Source organism: Dysidea avara, chromosome 4, assembly GCF_963678975.1.
Source record: "Dysidea avara chromosome 4, odDysAvar1.4, whole genome shotgun sequence".
Lineage (NCBI taxonomy): Eukaryota > Metazoa > Porifera > Demospongiae > Dictyoceratida > Dysideidae > Dysidea > Dysidea avara.
The window spans coordinates 12920192-12939922 of NC_089275.1; the positions used below are offsets into that span (position 1 = coordinate 12920192).

A 19731-nucleotide genomic window follows, 5' to 3' on the forward strand; every position below is an offset into this window, starting at 1 on the left:
ACACACCATCTTTGGATCATTCAAATAACCAAGTATATGTTATGTGTGAACAACAAAACAACTTCAACATAATCTATGGAAAAGTTTCTTAATTCTCTGTGGTTGAATAATATTATGATCTTTTAGACATACGTACTATTTAGATGTGGTTAAACATTGTGGCATTTAGTGTGGTAACTATTCACATTCGAACATGCACTACTCAAAAACAATGTTTTAGCTCATACAGTAATCATACAGTATGATAGTAACTGTATAGTAGGGACCACAAAGTAGTAGGCATGGCCCACAAAATAACATCACTCCCAAACCATGCAGCCTAAATTTTCCCTGATAACGATGAGGCAGTATTGGTGAGGTAAAATTAATCCCAAACAAGCCTTCAGATCGACCCAAAACACTTTTAACAAGTTGCTACGGAATTTTAAAAAGTTTTATTAGATGGAATTTTCTAGTGACTGACTGATTAAGTAACTGACTGACTGATGCCTTCAGACAAGCGTAACTCGATAATGGCTAAGGCTACAGGTTTGATTTTTTCACTGTTCAACGTTGCTTTGGCCCGACAGGTGCCTTTTGGCATACCACAGTACGTACAATGCATTCTTCATGGGCTTAACAGTGTCCTTCTTTGTGTCCCATTCATCTTTGCTGACAGAGAATGGTATCGATTTGGCGATAGCATGTGATGGCTTCCCTTCGAACCAGAAATTGTCTGTATTTTTTCTTAGTGGCTATTTTGATTGCAGATGTGCTTTTCAAACAGTTCTTGATTCTATTGCTGTATAATGGGTTGAACATAGCCGACAGCGAAGCGTAATGGATACTTCACTTTTCAGACGATAATTAATAAAATTGGGGCACTTCTTTGGTATGCGTGGATTGTAGAGGTGCTTTCTGAACAGGTCTAGATTCGAAACACCGTGTAACGGGTTGAACATAGCTGACAATGAAGCGTAATTGATACTTCACTTTTCAGACGATGATTTATATAGCTGGGGCCTGCGGCGCCATTTCAGATGCGGTATGGGTGGGTTCACCAGTCATAACAAAATTATTTACAAAAACAGTTAACAAACAAGTACACGAAAAAAATTGGAATTTTCAACTAGAGTAGGGACCATAGCACATTGATAAAAAGTACTGAAACAAGTTGGAGTAATCCATGATATTAAATCACAGTAAAACAATAAGAAGTGTTGTAGCTATCCCTACTGTGAATTTCCGTTATGGTATCTTGAACACAGTAGGGATATAACACTTCTTATTGTTTTACTGCATGGACTACTCCAACCTGTTTCAGTACTTTTTATCGATGTGCTATGGTCCCTACTCTTCTTGAAAATTCCAAATATTTTCATGTACGTTTTAAATATGAATTGTGGCACTACTCAAGTCTGGCTACTGTTGAAGATGTTTAATTAACAAATTAAATATGGTAATAGTTTATAAACCAGCAATGTAAATTTATCAGAAGTGCAAACATCATTATGTATAACTGTATACAGAATATTAAATCTGTCAATATTTAGTTGCTTAATTTTCCTATCACATTGAACAATTATTTAAGCCTGACACCTACCAAAACCAATAATATCAAAGAGTGTGAACATGTACACATGTTCACTATCAATAGTTTTATAACATGTGTTATTATGTTTACACATCCACACTAAATGTATGGGATATGTTTAAAGCCTCATCACTCTTTAGTTACTTGTTCTTATTCATATAATACACTGTATTGACAAACAGTTCTGGCATTACCATCACTCCATAATGGTTTGACAGCTGGCCTATGTAACAAAAGTTATTTAGAGACATGAACTGACTATAGTGTAGTATATAAACTTAATAAAATGTAGTGAACTGTTAACTAAACTATTTTCACATTGTTATGGTGATTAAATTTACAGTGCTTAGACTTTAACACCTCTAATTCTATAATGCACATAAAAGTTCATTGCAACTTGTTTCATCACATGAATTTACAAATTTATTTCCCAATTATGTTAAAATATCTAAAACTATCATTGTTCCATCACCTACTACTGGTAAACATCACCCATTCACTACATGTACAACCCTCACTACTACTATCAGTCACACACTGACACTACACCATAAAATGTACTAACTGGGTCAGTAGTGTTCACATCAATGTATCTGGTATGTATTAATCTCTCCACAGTAACAACATCACCGGCTTTAGCTGCTGTTAGTAGTTCATCACATTCTGGCTCCTGTAATAATAACATCATGACAACACAAACATCAAAAGGATCACATGACAACAAGCACTACACATATAAAATTTTCTGTGTACATATCATTAAAGTAGTAGTATGGAAATCCACTAGAACTGATACCAACAAAAACCAATTATAGCTGCCAGTGTAAGGATGATATTGAATTTTATAGCCTAGTAGGAGACATACAACAAAGATTACTGAAGCAAGGGAGATCATCACCTGATGTGTAATTTTAATCCTGATTTTAGTCTCTATATAGACTAGCAATGTCTAATATAGGGATTAAGTTTACATATCCCCTTGTTTCAGCACTTTGTAATGATCCCTGCTAGCTTGTAAAATTTTCATACATGTCAGCTAACTTTTGTAACTTATTATTAATCACTACTGAGCTGTGCCATCAAAGATAAGTATGGCATAATTATGATTTATTACAAGTACAGAAAAAATTGGAATTTTCAACTAAAGTAGGGACCATAGCACATCGATAAAAAGTACTGAAATAAACTGGAGTAGTCCACGATACTAAATTACAGTAAAACAATAAAAAGTGTTATATCCCTACTGTACATTTCCGTTATGATATCTTGAGCACAGTAGGAATCACTTCTTATTGTTTACAGTGATTTGATATCATGGACTACTACAGCTTGTTTCTGTGATGTACCATGGTCCCTACTCTAGTTGAAAATTCCTATTTTTTGTGTATTTTTGTTTGTTAAATTTTCTGTAAAATGAAATTACTATGACTATGACTGATGAATCCATGCATTCTGCATCAAAAGAAATGGTGCCACATGCGCCAGCTACCAATTATCGCCTGAAAATGGATGTATCCATAATGCTTCGTTGTCACCTATGTTCAATCTGTTACACAACATTAGTGCTGGGAGGTATTGAAAAATAGCAAACAGTATACCATCCATAAAAAGTATCACAATATCACAGTATTAATGTAAAAGCCATTGGTATTAAAGTAACTGCCAATTACCTCAACAAAAGCACCAAATACCCATGGTAGCTCAGGTACAAATTACCACAAACAAACATGTTTACATAGTTTGGTTAGCTGACTATATCAGCACCTGCCTACAAACATTGTCACATGTCTGGTTACCTTCTAAAAGGCAATTGTAAACAGTGGAAATGGAAACCGGAAACATGGAAAACAGGAAAGGTCAAATTGCCATATAAATGTACCCTAGAGTAAAACCCTTGTTTAGTGGCCACCTCTTAAAGACCACCTTCTTATAAAGACCACCTTTGTACAAAGACCACAGATCTCAAAGGTGGTTAAGGACCACTATGTGGTCACCTTTGATAAAGACTACCTCATATAGCTTCAAACATGTATTTTATGACTCATATTAATGTCATCTCTTTGCCCACACTTCACTCAAGTCATATACCATCATCACTTAGTTTGTACCAGCATAGATAATACTCCATACCAGAATATGTCATACTAAAATATTCCACGCAAGTGACCCCAATGTAGCTAGTACACTACAACCTACTGAATCAATGAAGATCTTAGTCTTTTTAGCTGTTTTGATAAAGTGGTCTGACATAGAATGTTTGGAACCTAGCTATTATTGCAATGTGAAGAGATGGTCTTTGTAAACAGGTGATATTTATAAAAGGTGACCTTAGCCATCTTTGAGAACTAATTGTAATGTGGTCTTTGTACAGAGGCGGTCTTTATAAGAAGGTGACCTTTAAGACGTGGACACTAAACAGAGGTTTTACTCTAGGGTACTTTTATTTGATGATTTTGACCATTTCCGTTTTCCATTTCCACTTTACATTTCCACTGTTTCCAATTGCCCCCTTCTAAATATGGGATGAAACAAGCCCACAAAGAGGCCATAGTGCCCAGACGGTATGGTAGTATTAAAAAAAAACAGGCGGTATCGAAACTGGTATGACTTAAATATCACAGATTACTAACAATACCGGTATATCGCCCAGCTCTACACAGCATTAAGAATAATAAATGTTCGGAAACACCTCTGCAATCACAGTAGCCACTATAAAAATATGGATGATTTCTGTAACAAAGGGAAGCCATCATGTGCTACAGCCAAATCAAAACCTTTTGCTGTCAGCCTGCAAGATGAATGGAACACAAAGGAGGACACTGGTACAGTAAATCCATGAAAAATGCATTATTATATATTTTGCGGTATGCCAAATGGCACCTCTCTGGCTGAAACAATGTCGAACAGTGAAAAAGTCAAGCCTGTAGTCTTAGCTGTTACACTTGTCTGAAGGCATTGGTCAGTCAGTCAGTCAGTCGGTTAAAAAAAAATTGTTTCATAATTATAATAAAAAATTGTAGCAACTTGTTGAAATTATTTCTGGTCAATCTGAAGGCATTTCTGGACTTAGTTTTACCTAACCAATACTATTTCATCATCATCAGGGAACAGTGAGGCTGGTTTTGAGTGATGTTTGTCATGGACCACTTCTACAACTTTGTGGTCTCTACTTTGCAGTACTATCGTACTGTATTATTTAAATTCACAATAATCATTCCTCCATGTTGGGGTACAAAAACACAAAACCAGTACAGTTACAATTGCAACACAATAGTACACCACATGTGACTGAATTTCAGAAAAAAAAACATTCCAAATCGCATAATAGAAATTTTGAGATAAACGGTTGTAAAGAATTCAAGTCAGCAAAGATCACCGAGGATGGCAAGCATGTGTATGAAATTTACAGAAGATGTGCATCAATCTGTTACCTTTCAAAATACTTTCTGAATCAGTACTTGTAGCACTGCTTGTAGAATTTTCCACCAAATTAGATAGAAAATCCAAGCTGCTGTATGGACAAGTGAAGCAGTATCATGACTATTACAAAGGGGAGGAGGGTAAGGGATGGTAGGGTGGGTAAAAGAAAGATTTCAAAATGGAGGCAGACCACGATTGAAGTCTATACATGAGATTACAGGGTTGTGCTGGCATCTTATTGGCTGATATGCAGCAAAATCAACAGAAAATCATTTGGCCAACATTATCAGGCCATCCACCAGTAAACCACTGATTCTTGCCAAGCCAGGCCCTTCACAAGGTCTGAAACCACCATTTGAGTTCTCTATACCACCCAGAAAAGATGTCTGTTAAAACCACCCTCGAGTAGTTTGAATAGTAGCAAGGGACAAATCTGGTAGTATGATTATAGTGTATCTATCCACTGGCGGTGTTAGTTTGATTTTGCCTGATGTGCAATTTGGAACATAAAATCTGGTCACATATTATATTATGTGTGGGAGGATCAAAGTGCCACCACTACTGTATTTTCAAAACAGTATCAATTACGTAACTGCACAATTGTACTGTATGAGCTATACAGTACAGGTTATGCAGTTAATACAGTGAACAATCGAGCAAATACAATACACTTGGGAAAACACAGTATACATGTAGTTATGCAGAAAATTTGTGTAAGGAATGTTACAAAAACAATCCCATTCAGACAGCATGATTGATCACACGTGTGACATTGTAAATCACTAAAACTAGCCAAACTGGTTCTACCAGCTTGTTCAACAACTAGAAAAGTATTACATGAACACTCACTGATAGCCTGATTGCCAAAAGTCAAAGTAACAACCCCACACAGACAGCATAAAAGATCACATGCGTGACTCTGTAAAATGCTAAAACTAGCCAAACTATAATCCTACCAGTTCATTCTATGGCTACAAATAGATTGCATGACAACTTACTGATAGTGTCACCAGAAGTGATTTGGGTACTCAAGCCAATTGCTCCAAGCAAGACAACCAGGAAGTACAATATAATTCTTAAAACACTGCCTATACTTGTGTGTGTGTGCAAAATACAGCACTCGGGGGTGTCTCAAGGCAAATACATCATTCAACTTCACCTCATTACCACTGTATTAGCCTCTCGATACCCTCTCAAGCTGTATTATCTGTACACATGTGTGGCAGTGCTTTAACTATAACATACAAAAACAACAATAACACAAACACAGTAAAAGCACATAAAATATTAGTTAAAATTTACAAAGTGTAACTTGGAGTAATTTAAAAGTTTGAGAGTTGTTTCCTTAAGAACATTTGATAATGAATTCCACCAATGGGTGGCCTGGTAGCGGCATACAAATAATTATACTAGGCTACAAATTGTATGACAAAATGCTTACCCCAGATACCAGCAAGCAAAGCGTATGGCTGTTTCAAACTACTATTACATTCAGCTTTTTTCTGCTCATTAACAGCCTTACATATGATATGGAGGACAATATGCAACAGCTTGTCTGCATTTAATACACTCACTTCAACTGTAACAAATGGGCATTGTGCAAAAAATATTGATGAGTCTGCTTTCATTGTACCTACCACTGATAACAAAACCACAGAAACTATTGTCTATACAACTTCATAATTATGTGTAAAAATAAGAAGACAAATTGAAATCCTTGATGCGACATTGTGTCTTTTACAGTTTGCTACAATAAATGTGTTGGGCTGACTACTAACATCTAGATGAAAAAATCAAGCATGTCATGATTTATCCATTATTGAGTTGTATAGGTTTCAGTAATGGTACAACAAGAATTTTGATGAAACAGTAAATTTGTTCCCTTTCCTTTCTAAGTTAGTACTTGGCCAATCAAACCCTAAATCTTTTATGTGTATCAAAGCAGAATTATTTCAGGAACTATGCATCACTACCAACATAAATAATGTCTATGTAACTATACCTATTGTTCAACTCTGTTCCAGGAGTGTATAGCTTCCTTTTCCTCAAGACTTATTCAAAAAAGGGTTTTGATTGTGGGTTCATCTTTAGTTACAAAAGTTTTAATTGTGGGTTTTGTTTTATTCAGATGATTAGCAGTGTTTTCCACTATGGGTATAGACGTGATTAGTGTGGATTTTATATTTTAAAATGAATTTATTATATTATTCAAAAAGTGTTATTTGGTTTAATTGGTTAGAGTTATCAGCTTCAGTATAACATGTACGTAGTTACCAACTCAGCCATTTAGCAAACTGTAGTCTTTTGGTATTTTGCAAGTTTATAAGGCAGTTTTGTCTATGAATGTAAAATCTGTACCAGTTACCTTCTTTAGATTCCATGCTGTGGGTTATGGTGCTGGTATTTGTAGACCAGTCTTCATAACCCAGATCTAGAAATAAGTTGACTATCACAACAACAAATTCTGAAACCCCATACATGCAAATATAGTTGCACTTTGCTAAGGATTTCCAGTGGACTAGCTAATAGCTACTAGTACCCTTCACTGCATTCTGCTTTTCAGTACACTTTATTGGTGTTAAGGCTAACCTCAAAGTGTCACTAGGCTAAGGAGCATGCATACTAACAATTGTGACGTTCAATACCACTACTACTTAGCTAAACATGTTTGTGCCTCAGTTTAGCTATATATGTTTCTTCCACACATTATCCCACAAAGGCTTCCCCTATTGTCTGGCTTTGTTTGATCATGGAAGTATTTAGAAACAGCATCCTTCATGCAGACTGCAACAGTCAAACTTGTGTAGTTTATAGTCATAGTCACCCAATGTTGATGAATCCCAGATGGTCTTTAGAAGATGATAGTCTAGTTTTACATAAGAGAGTCTGCCTTGAATCTGTTGATGTTGAGGCTGGGGTAAGCATTTTCCACAATCTTCCAGCTTCATGATGTGTGAAATAATCTATACTCCAACTTTCCAGTGGGATCCAACAACTTTTTTTTATCAGTAAGATAGACAATTGAGGCTGTTGAAGAGAAGCTGATGCATTTTGGTATATAGCTAGCTATATCTAAATGCTTGGTAGCTACAAATGAACAGATTATCATGCATGCATGATAGCTACTCAATGCATATTGCAATCAGTCTTGATTTAATGAAAAAGTGTTTTGATAAACTGAAATTCCATTATTTTCTACTGAAAAGCTGCTAAAACACTCTCAGTTTCACCTTTAGAGGGCCTAATTTTCAATAGTTTCCTGGGTGGCATTTCCCCAGCATGCTTTGCATGCTAGTGTGCTTTACACATTAATGTAGTCATTGTACTAAATAGTTAATTTGATCATGGATACCAGTGGCGTAGCCAGGAAAAAAATTTTACTGAGGCAAAGTTTATACATTGACCTAATCGAAAGGGTCTGTTTCTCACTCAACTTATTCACAAATGCTTTCAAGTATGGATGGTACATCATTTGCAGGTTGACTATCTGGTTGGATGGAAAAAGGACTCTGAGCATTTTTCTACGTGCCATAAGTAATGCTCCAGCTTAGTTAATGCTACAGTATAGCTCCCATGCTTCAATTATTAGACTAGTTTAATTGCATTCAACACAGTCAACTTATTTCGGAGGTATTTTAAGTGGTCAGGTCATCCATGGACTGCAATGGAGGTCATAGTCTTGCACACTATACTTTTTATTGATCTGATGTGATGTTCAAGTCAGAGATTATCTTTTTCATGTGATGCTCAACTGCATGTGTTAAGCATGTCAAGCTAGGAAGACTGGGGGCATGATCCCTCAAGGAAATTTATGCTTTGAGAGGCTACATTATTGGTTGTAACTGCTAATGCATGATATGCATGATCAATTAGCTCAATGCAATACCATACAGTTTACTCATTGGAACTTTTGAAAAGTAATGCAATGGCAATTAACATAAATGTAAATGATTTAGACCAGGCAGTGTAATGAGAACAGTGGCTATAATCTGTACTGAATGCTCTATTAGAGTATATTACGATGACAGAGAGGAAGAGACGTCTTGTTTGGTTAAGACAAAATACAACTTAAGTACAGGGGTCTAGACTCAGGGGTACCAAGACTGGATGGACAGTATACAGCAGCCCTGGCAAGACTTACACTATTAAATTACAATACAAAAATAATAATTATAGCACACAGAAAAATTCAGTTTAGGCAAACCAATAGATCCCAGTTCGGGGAGGCTCTAGAATTAAAAATTCTGTATGAGCAGGAGACAGCAATGCGAACAGCCTGCTCAAACAGGGATCTTGTGGATATAGTGTCATTATTCAGAGTCTCCCGTAGTGGGTAGATGATTGAAAATAGTTCTCCGTCAATCAATGGCCAGTCAAGTTGAGGTCTGATCACAGGTTGCGAGGGGGAATCTCTTTGAGCTACCATCATCAGGCCTGTTCAAACACCATGCTCTATTAGTTTACAACTGAATTCAACTGAGTAGCTGAAAAGTGATCACCATGTCACCATGGGCTCCAGCCCTGCTTAGTACTACAGCCATAGATTCTATTATGTGTGGCACAGTAATGATGTCTAGTAACGTTTATGCTGTGAAAAATGAGCCCATAAAGTCCTATGGCATCGTTCAAATGATTTGGTGATTTGTGTTGATTGGTGACTAATTATAAGTGCAGTGGGTGCACTTTGTACATGTGACTACTGAGTTAAAGAATGGTGTATTTGAGAAAAGTATGGCACATTACGCAGAGGAACTCACCATACAAAGATAAAGACAGAAGCAGCTAACCTGGAAAACAAACATAGAAATGGTCGAGCGACGTCGATATTTCATCATGGTAGAGATTTCATCATGGTCGCCATCCCATGCCTTGCCTCAACAGTTCTACTAGTTAAAATGACACATCTAGATGGAATTTCAGCCATTGCGGTTCCATACGGACCACCCGTTAAAACATTCAAGGTGTTAAATCTGAGCAATCAACAGTGGTCAGGTTTACGAGAAGAAACGAAGGTATGCGGGTTACTTTACGGGCTCATTTTTCACAGCCTATAGTGCAGTTCGATACTCTCCCTCCCCATTATATACTCTTGATAATAGTAGAGTGGCAGAGTGTAATAGTTGTGCAATTTGGATACAATTATAAAACTTTCCATATGTGACCGGGCCTGCGAAAACAGGGCATGTGGGCACAAACTACACCCCATCATACTACAGGTCATATCTCAGTACTGGAAAAGTATATTTCCATTCTGTAACTTGCATCATGGTGCCAATTAAGTACGTACTAACAGCTGAAAATTGCAATGCCATAGCATAATGATACAAAATGTTATGAGTGATGAAAGTGTGAAAAAGCAGGTAAAAATCATGTGCCCACATGCCCTATTATCGCAGGCCCGGTCACATATAAGTTGTACTCTTTGTGACATATATATTTTTTGATATAGAGCCATTGTATATTGACCTTGGTTGACCTTTACAGCCATTTTTGTATTGAAAATTCATTGTTTTTGTCTTTATCTCCCTGAGGCATAATTTTGCATAGATTAATTCCAATTAAAGGTGCTACTAAAACAAACTACTCGGCTTTTAGTTGAAGTCAATATGTGATTGCATTCCAAAGTTATCATCATTTACATTAGTCCATGAATTTCTATGAATTACTTGCCCATTAGTAGTTTACACCCCAAGGGCAAAGAATTTTATGACTTATAAAAATGATCATAACTTAGTAGTCAAATGAGATACTAAATTCAAACAAAAGTCAGTATAGTCCTTAGATCAACACCTTTTATTTGATACCATGTTTTAACAGTGTAAAATAATGCCTCAGGGAGATAAAGACAGAATGATTAATTTTCAATGAATAAAACTCAACAAAGGTTAAATCCGTGATGGCAGAATATCAAAAAACATATGTTATTAGGAGCATGATTTGTGTGGGAACATTCATAATTGTATCACAAAGTGCATGAATTGCTCATTTTTCTGGTGCTATGCCGATCTACTATAACAATGAATAAAGTGATCAAAATTTGATTGGTGCCATTTTGTTTGTCACAAGCTGGCAATTCAGCTGGTATGGTAATTGATAAAATGGCTGCCAACCATAAAAGTGATAATTTAAGCATGAAAGGAAACAAAATCAGTAATATTTTGCTGCATGTAGGTTTTTAATAACATGCTGAAGACTCATAGATATTAAGATCCACACACACACACACACAAAAAAAAACAGCCATGCAAGCTGTGAAAAATGGTGCAGTCTTAAAAAGCCTGTAAAAAGGTTGTGAAATCAAATGTGGTGGCCAAGAAATGGTTGCAATGATGTTAATTCTAATAATTTTTAACAATGCATGCAGCCACTATTAAAATTTATTAGCATTGACACCATTGCAGTCATGCCACCTTACAATTTTTTCACCCAGGCTTTTTGAGCCTGCATCATTTTTTCACAGCTTGGTTGTTTTTGTGTGGATTTCATTTCTTTTTAAACTTTATAAGGCCCCATAACCAGTGACGCTGGGGTTTGTTTTTTTACTCACATTTCTTCTTTTCTATACAGATACATGATGATTATTGAAGACAGACTTATCAAATGTCTTCTGTCCGTACCTTGGATCCTGGCTGAAGCAGATGATATTGATGTATGGTGGTCTCAGTGGAAAGATCTTTTCTTTGTTGTTGTGCAAGATTCTGTAACTCAAGTTTGCTGGTGGCGTAAAAAAAAAAAAAATTGGTTGTCTGAATCCACAATACAGTTAATAAGACTGAAGAGATTATGCTACAGGAAACTTAAGAAATTTTTCTCATCTTCCCGCCAACACCAGTACAATCTGTTGCGAAATAAGGTGCGTGCTGCCACAAGATTTGACTTCAAAGCATTTGTTGATTTGATCACTGATTGTCTTCATCAAATAACTAAGCCCTTCTGGAACTGGATCAACAAGATTAGAGCATGTCGTAATCCCATACTTGCTATTAATTATAAAGATCAGGTGGTAACCTCAGATTCTGCAAAGGCTAACTTATTTCATCAATACTTTGTGTCTGTTTTCACTAAGGAAGATGTTTCTAATGTACCAAAACTGCACCTTCCTACGGTTGCTGGGTTTACTTTTGATCATTTATCAGTGTCTCCTTCCAATGTATGTGCTGAATTGTCTGCATTGGATACTAGCAAAGCTTGTGGGCCTGATGGCATTTGTCCTCGTCTGCTGAAGGATGGTGCTGTAGAATTTGCTATCCCTCTTGCTGCTTTATTTAACAAATCATTAGCCGATGGTGTCCTTCCCCTTGATTGAGTCCGTGCAAACATCACTCCTGTTTTTTAAAAAGGTACTAAACATCTTGTTAGCAATTATCAACCAATCAGTTTAACTTGTGCTATCATTAAAGTGCTGGAGAGGATTATTTTCAACAAATTTTATGAGTTGTTGGAGACTCATCAAGTTCTTTGTGATGCTCAGTTTGGGTTTCGTAAAAAGTGCTCCACTACCTCATTGCTGCTGTTTTGCTGTTAATGATTGGGCATCTAACCTATATAATCGTCTTTGTACCCACTGTATTTCCATTGATTTTGCTAAGGTTTTGACTCCGTGTCTCATCAATGCCTTTTACTGAAACTTAAAGCTTACGGTTTTGGCAAATCTATGCTAAAGTGGTTCTCATCATTTCTTACTACTAGGCAGCAACGTGTAGTGATCAATGGTTGTGCTTCGGATTGGTCCATGTCCTATCTGCAGTACCACAAGGCTCTATCCTAGGCCCTTTGCTCTTTATCTTATATATCAATGATCTCCCATCAGTTGTCTCATCTTCTACGAAGATTTTTGCAGACAACGTTGCACAGCTGACTGTAAAAATTTACAAAAAGATCTGGATTTAACGTCATCTTGGTGTTCCACATGGCAAATGAGGCTGAATCCTTCGAAATGTGTATTTCTAATAAAGGTTCTCCTATCCATCATTCCTACTACCTGAAAAACCATCTTCTTCAGTGTTCGTCATCTGTCAAGTATCTAGGAGTTATTGTAGACTCTAAACTATCTTGGAATAAACATGTCTCGCATGTTTCATTGAAAGCTTTTTGAACTTTAAATTTGTTGGGTCGTAACATGTACACATGTAATTCTTCTGCCAAGAGGAAGGCATTCAGAGCACTTGTCCCACCAGTTTTAAATTATGCAGGTACCATTTGGAATCCTCACACTCAGAAAAACATTTCTGCTCTGGAGAAAATCCAAAATGGTGGGGCTCGTTGGGTGTGTGGCAGCAGGTACAACTGTCATAGTCTCACATGGTCAAAGTCATCTAGTGAATGTTGTCACAAGCTTCACTGGCCATCTCTTTCTACTCATCGGAAGTATCTTACCATATTACCATTTATGATATTTATCACTGCCACATTTCCTTACCTTCTTCAAGCTCCTTTTCATTTACCAATTCTTGTACAATATCTCACTCCCTTTCGTTTCAGCGTAAGCGGTCATCAATAAACTCTTATAGGTTTTCATTTTTGTTAATGGTATATTTTTATGGAATTCTGTCCCGCATGATATTCTCTCTCTTCCTCATCAGTCTCACTTTAGACGAGAGTTGCATAAATTTTTATAACACTTTTTTTCTACAGTATTTAGTTATTTGTTCTGTATTGTATTAATGTCCTTGTAATGTTTGTTGTTCTCTGTTTTTGTATCTTGTGTTTTGTAGGTGTTATATACTCCTATAGGCATTTGCCTTTTGTAATTACCTTACCCTTATGGTTAAACAAATTTTTTTAAAAAATGTATTGTATTGCATGATTTCAATATTATTGTACTACTCTAATAGAGTGCATGCACATTTTTAAGGACTTCCAATAGAACATACATAGTATTTTATACAAAAATCTAGTACTTCTATTGGTAGATCTATGAAATTATAAACATTTATTTATAAGCAGATATACACTAGAATTTGCAGTAATCAGCCAAGATAGCAGTGGTTCAGATGAGGATGTAGGTGTTAGGTATGGAGAACCCTGGTTCAAACTCAGGTAAGTTTTATTTGACATATTTTGTGTATGTAACCTTTTACCCTGTGGTGACTGTTCTATTAGAGTATCTCAATCACATGAATTTACAGTTGTTTAATTTTGGTTTATATTTTTTTTGTAGCTGTAACTCTATTGCTATTTAAACTATGCATATGCACTGCTACAATGATCAGCCTATGTACACACAAATTTTCAAGTTATTCCCATACTTGGTTTATTCTGTAGCCATGACAGAAGTTTGATCTTTTTACATGAATAAAAAGCTTATAACTCCTTCTTGGTTATTCATCAGATTCACAGCAAACTAGGCACATGAATTCACCTTTATAATTATGCCCTTCATTTGTGCCAAAGGAAATTACGTGTTCATGTTTTATAGCAATTTTTGTAAAGTGTGTGAAAACAAATCGAGGCCCCTGTACAGCATAAGAAGCAAAAATTTAAGAAATTAAAACAAAAGTTTGAACTCCCATCGCACAAATGGTTATTGGCAATTTAATCAAATTTGCTGTGTGGCCTACCTCAAATGAGCTCAGCATGGCAGATGAAACTGACACTATGCTTCACGAATTGTTGAGTGTTGTTTTGAAATGAGGTATAGTCATCATTAAAAACAGAACAATAGTGAAGTGACCCTGCGAAGAGATATTTGGGTTGCTAGTTAGAAAAGTCACTCTGGAATTTCAAGAAGAAAGAAAAGATGATAGTGATTCACAAGACGAAAAGTTTATTGGCATTCACAAGGTGTCCATTGATGCACTCATTAGTGTTTGTAAATTGTTTAACTGTAAACATTGTTGTATATATTTTGAAAGTTCGGATTCTGCATCCAGTTCAGCAGCCCAGTCCCATAGAAGAATGTGTTTTCATTGTATAATGGAAACTGATACAAGGAAACATCACCTACCTCATAAACTTGTTCTCCTTGAAGGAAGCAGCTACGGAATGATCAGCACTTGGAGAATGATTTAATAGGTACAGTTCACCAACTACGTATATTTGTGATATTTTATAATCTCTGATACCGATGGTGCAGGTCTCTTTAAAACTTTAAATGTTAACTCAATTCTCTGTATGTTAACTCATTAACTTTAACACATGTACTTCAAGATGCACACTGATCATAAAATTTATTGCTGCTGGAAGTCTATACACAATATTGTTATAAATCTACAAATTTAAGGAAAAATTAGAAATTTTAAGTTTGATTAGGGATCATAGAGACAAAAAAGATTTGGGAAACAAGGGAGGTTGCCTACACCTGCAGATATACTAGTGAACATTTAACCCCTAATTCAGTCTTAATCTTGGGTATGCTTTGGATTAGGGATTAAATATTCGCTAGTATATCTGCAGGTGTAGGCAACCACCCTTGTTTCCCAATTTTTTTCTATGATCCCTAATCAAACATAAAATTTCTAATTTTTCCTTAAAATTGTTTGTTTGTAACATTGTTAGACTGATGAACCCACGTATACTGCATCAAAAGAAAGGATGGCACCAGAATTAATGTTTCGTCAGAACGCATGCCCCAGCTAGCAAAAACTGCTTCAAAAGTGCAGTGACCATTATGCTTCGCTTTCAGCTATGTTCAGCCCGTTACACAGCACTACAAACAAAAAATAAACAGTAGAAGAAGTGCCTCTGCAACAATCCAGTCACCATGAAAATATGACAATTTGCACAACCCCAACTATGAAATACTGCCTTGAAAGTGCAGCGGCCATTACGCTTCGCTTCCAGCTATGTTCAGCCCGTTACACAGCATTACAAACGAAGAACAGTGTTAGAATCATCTACAATCAGTCCAGTCACCACGTAAAATATGGACGGTTCCCATTTACAAACATACTCTAGGGAAGCCATGCATCACGTTATTGCAAATCGACACCTTGGGCTGTCAGCTAAATGAGATGGGACACAAAGGAGGACAAAGTTAAGTCCATGATGCGTGCATTGTAAGTACTGCAGTATGCTAAAAGGCACGTCTTGGGATGAAGCAACATCAAACAGTGAAAAAATCAAGCCCATAGCCTTGGCCGTTATTGAGCTACATTTGCCTGAAGGCATCAGGCAGGCAGTTAATCAGTAAAAAATTTCATTGATTTTTTGTAACAATTTATTGGAAGCTTTTAGGATCGGACCGAAGGAACTTTTGGCTTGGTTATACTTAACCATGTAATATGTGACCCAGTCTGAGAAAACCGGTCTTATCACCCATGTCAGCTGATTCAATTTTTCACCCAGGACACAAAACTACATGAATAAACCATCTAATTCCACAATCAAAATCAGCTAGACTTGAGTGGTCTGATTTTGCTGGTTGCTTTTCCCAAGCCCAGTGGCGATCCGTACGTGTATTGTGGAGCCTTAATGGAGCTCTGATCAGCCTGGGGATGACTGTATGTGCCTGTACAGCTCTATGGTGTTTAATAAGTACCTCTGCTTTGAATTTTTTTCATTTTAGCCAATTTTGAGACCTCAATGGCCTAAAACTTGGCCTCATTCATCCCTACTCCTTCCTTTTCAATTTTTGAACACCATCTTGCCCACCTTCTAGGCCTCCACCTCCCATTCCTTTTGCAGCTCGTCTGATACAGTCAACCTCGGTTAAAAACTATCTAAAATAGCTGGAAACTTAGTTGTTGGCTACTCGCACAGTGGATGCTCTGGAAAGTAAGGAATTGGTGTAAAATGTGCAAAAATTTGGTACACATAGCTTCAACCATTGGTGAGTTAAAGCACACTAAAACTGATATTTCTAGATACCTTTAAATAGGCGATAAGACCGGTTTTCCCAGATAATATTACCAATTTGCCAGAATGAAGTTGTGAAGGTGGTTTTTTGAGTGAATTTTTTTTGGCTACAAAAACACAAATCTCCAAGATCTCTAATATATATATATATATACCCATCCAAAAACAGCTTATAGCTGTAAAAAAAGTGCGCGTCCAAGTAAAGCAGAGTTAACTGTGACAAAAAGTAATGATATCATAATGCGGCCATGTGCGAGGTGTGCAAGTTGTAAAATTAATATTAGCTAATCAGATAATACAATGTTATTGTTAAAGTGTTAATGAGAACTATGTGATGCTGCTAGTTTTTAAGTGTGTGAGCATCTTCATAAATGCCACATAAATTTAATTCTCAATAAAGCAATGTGTATAGATTCTCTGATAGTAATAAATAGTTTGAGTTTGGCCACCTTTCCTTTGTTCGTAGCATTGCTGTATACAGGAAAGGCGGCCAAACTCAAACTATTTATTACTATCAGAGAATCTATACACATTGCTTTATTGAGAATTAAATTTATGTGGCATTTATGAAGATGCTCACACACTTAAAAACTAGCAGCATCACATAGTTCTCATTAACACTTTAACAATAACATTGTATTATCTGATTAGCTAATATTAATTTTACAACTTGCACACCTCGCACATGGCCGCATTATGATATCATTACTTTTTGTCGCAGTTAACTCTGCTTTACTTGGACGCGCACTTTTTTTACAGCTATAAGCTGTTTTTGGATGGAATTTCAATACTTTTTGTTAGAATAAGCAATGCACTGTTGATAATAGTAGGTGAGTTTCCATGGTTTTGACAGAAACCCCAGATTACAGTGACAGAATATTAAAATATAACTGTCATTTTAGTGGCCAGGGCCGCCCACATTGGGGGTAACTGGGGTATTTTGCCCCCTGCCACAGCCCGAAAGGGGCCACTTGAATACCTGTTTAAAGAAAGATCGATATACTCTAATAGAGCAGTCAGGATCTAGACCCTTCCTTGCCCCTGGGCGCCTCTTTAACTCTTTTCCCTGGGCCCTCTAATTTCTCTGGACGGCCCTGTTAGTGGCATGCAACTGCAGTCAACTAACACCCATTTTAACTAGTAAACCCTTAACAACACTTTGCCTTTCATCTTGTACTGAATTGAAACGATCAAGATACTCTATTAGAGCAGTCACAAAACAACTGTAACACAGCAATCAATATTTAGCATAGTTACAACTTCTGCTTAGCATCGGATTGTATAGTTTAAATTACTAGCTACTTACAGACTTTACAATATAAAAATATGGCACTTGTAGAAATGTGACTGTTCTATTAGAGTATCTCGATCTACTTCAAGCATTGACTAATTCAAGTGAAGAAGCTACGCCGTTGCCAAGAGATCTTGTGAAATGAAATGAGAATAGTAAAGAAAAGGCAAGTATGTACAGAGACAATAGAGGGGCGCGTAATTTTTTTTTTATAATTTTTTTCCCGGGCTAGATGTAATGCCTTTTCCTACCACCCCCAGCACAAGAGACAAACGTGCTGGACAAGAACTGAAAAGCGGGACATCTAAAAGTCCCTAGGGCCATTTGTTAGGCCCATTTCCGGGGAAGCATCTGGTGATCTAAACGAGATGGAGCGGCTTCCACGGATGCACATCGTCGCTGACCTCAACAGGGAGAAAGACAGGGTACAGCGAATCCACGCCAAAGTACTACTGTATGATAAAGCACTACGTTTGGAAAGGAGCTCAGCAAGCCGGCGATAAAATGTGATGGCTTCCTTCCCCATGCCCCCAGTTGTGGCAAACACCAATGGAGTAAAAGATGCAAACTCCACCTCACGGACACGGTCACCATACTCCCTCTTCTTCTGCATCTCATGACGCCTATACACAGATGGTATCGAAACATTGCGGTAGCTTTGTGCGTTTGGGTGAAAAACCCTTACATCGAAAAAGGCACTTTGCCGCCACCCCCAAAATCCGCGTGCATGAATGTCAGCCCTGGCATCATCTTGGCAGTTAGCTGATCGAGGGGTAAGTTCTTCGCCACTCAGGGATTGAAGTGGTGGCTCAATTGCAACATTAGTACAAACATTTGAAAGTAATTCAGCAGTTGTATCACGCAGGTCATTGTGGCGAACAAAAGTCAAACCACCATGTCGACAGATCATTGCATGATCAGCAGTGAAAGGCGAGCCACACACACAGTGGCTAGGAGTATTCAGTAAAGTCCATCCATAACGCAGGTGAAGAGCATCCCAGAACTCCTGCTTTGTCAGATGGTAACCCTGGTCTTGCAGTGGTAAAGCCAGAAGCCAAGAAGAGGCTCCAGGTTCACTATTCAGATCAATAGCTCTTTGAAGCTGTGGAGAGAGACCATTTCTGATCTCAAGAGCCCGTTTCTTAGAAGCCTCACGCCGGTGTTGGTGAACCTGAGCCTTGATGGATCGAGTATCTGGGGGATGAGCATGTGCTACCTGACTAATAATCAAGTCTTTTAATGGTGCAGTAATTTGCAGGGAAGCATCAAACTGAGATTCACAGAAAGCTGTAGGGTCACCCATACCGAGCCCACCGAAACGACATGGCAGAGAGAGAGGGGTGCGTAATTATATCCTGTTGTAAATAAACGCCTTTAAAATTTATATTACTACTAATGGGCATTCCAGCCCGATTTTTAAATTTTGGAAAAACAGGCTTTTTATATGTTCAATAGATAGAGTATTGATTGCCGATCTCAGAAATATATAGTTTGTTGGGTTGGAATTAGTTACTTTGGCATGCACAGTGCTTAAAAACTAAAAAAAGGTACATTTTTTCTCCAGGGCTCCCCATACATTTTAAAGGAAAAAATGGCACAATTGAATCAGGAAGCCATCTAGCAATCTGGACTATCTTGAAACTGCAGTTGC

The 19731-nt window shown here is 37.1% G+C and overlaps 3 protein-coding genes across 3 annotated transcripts in view; 1 reads left to right on the top strand and 2 right to left on the bottom strand.

Annotated features, from left to right (window-relative positions):
- Window positions 1-19731, top strand: part of LOC136253064 (long-chain-fatty-acid--CoA ligase ACSBG2-like) — a 205277-nt gene that overhangs the window by 93945 nt on the left and 91601 nt on the right. The window lies entirely within an intron of this gene.
- LOC136253057 (uncharacterized) overlaps window positions 1-19731 on the bottom strand; it is a 126767-nt gene that overhangs the window by 28340 nt on the left and 78696 nt on the right. Inside the window, exon 5 of the mRNA XM_066045647.1 lies at window positions 2139-2243. Within this exon, the coding sequence (XP_065901719.1) occupies window positions 2139-2243 (105 nt within the window). The remainder of the gene's footprint in view (window positions 1-2138; window positions 2244-19731) is intronic.
- Window positions 18336-19383, bottom strand: LOC136252703 (uncharacterized). Its single transcript, XM_066045272.1, has one exon. It carries the CDS (start codon window positions 19381-19383, stop codon window positions 18385-18387), a length of 999 nt encoding a protein of 332 aa, XP_065901344.1. The 3' UTR covers window positions 18336-18384.

Bases quoted from the DNA above. Each gene is read 5' to 3' on its own strand.
- LOC136252703 (XM_066045272.1), bottom strand. From the start codon at position 19,383: ATGGGTGACCCTACAGCTTTCTGTGAATCTCAGTTTGATGCTTCCCTG.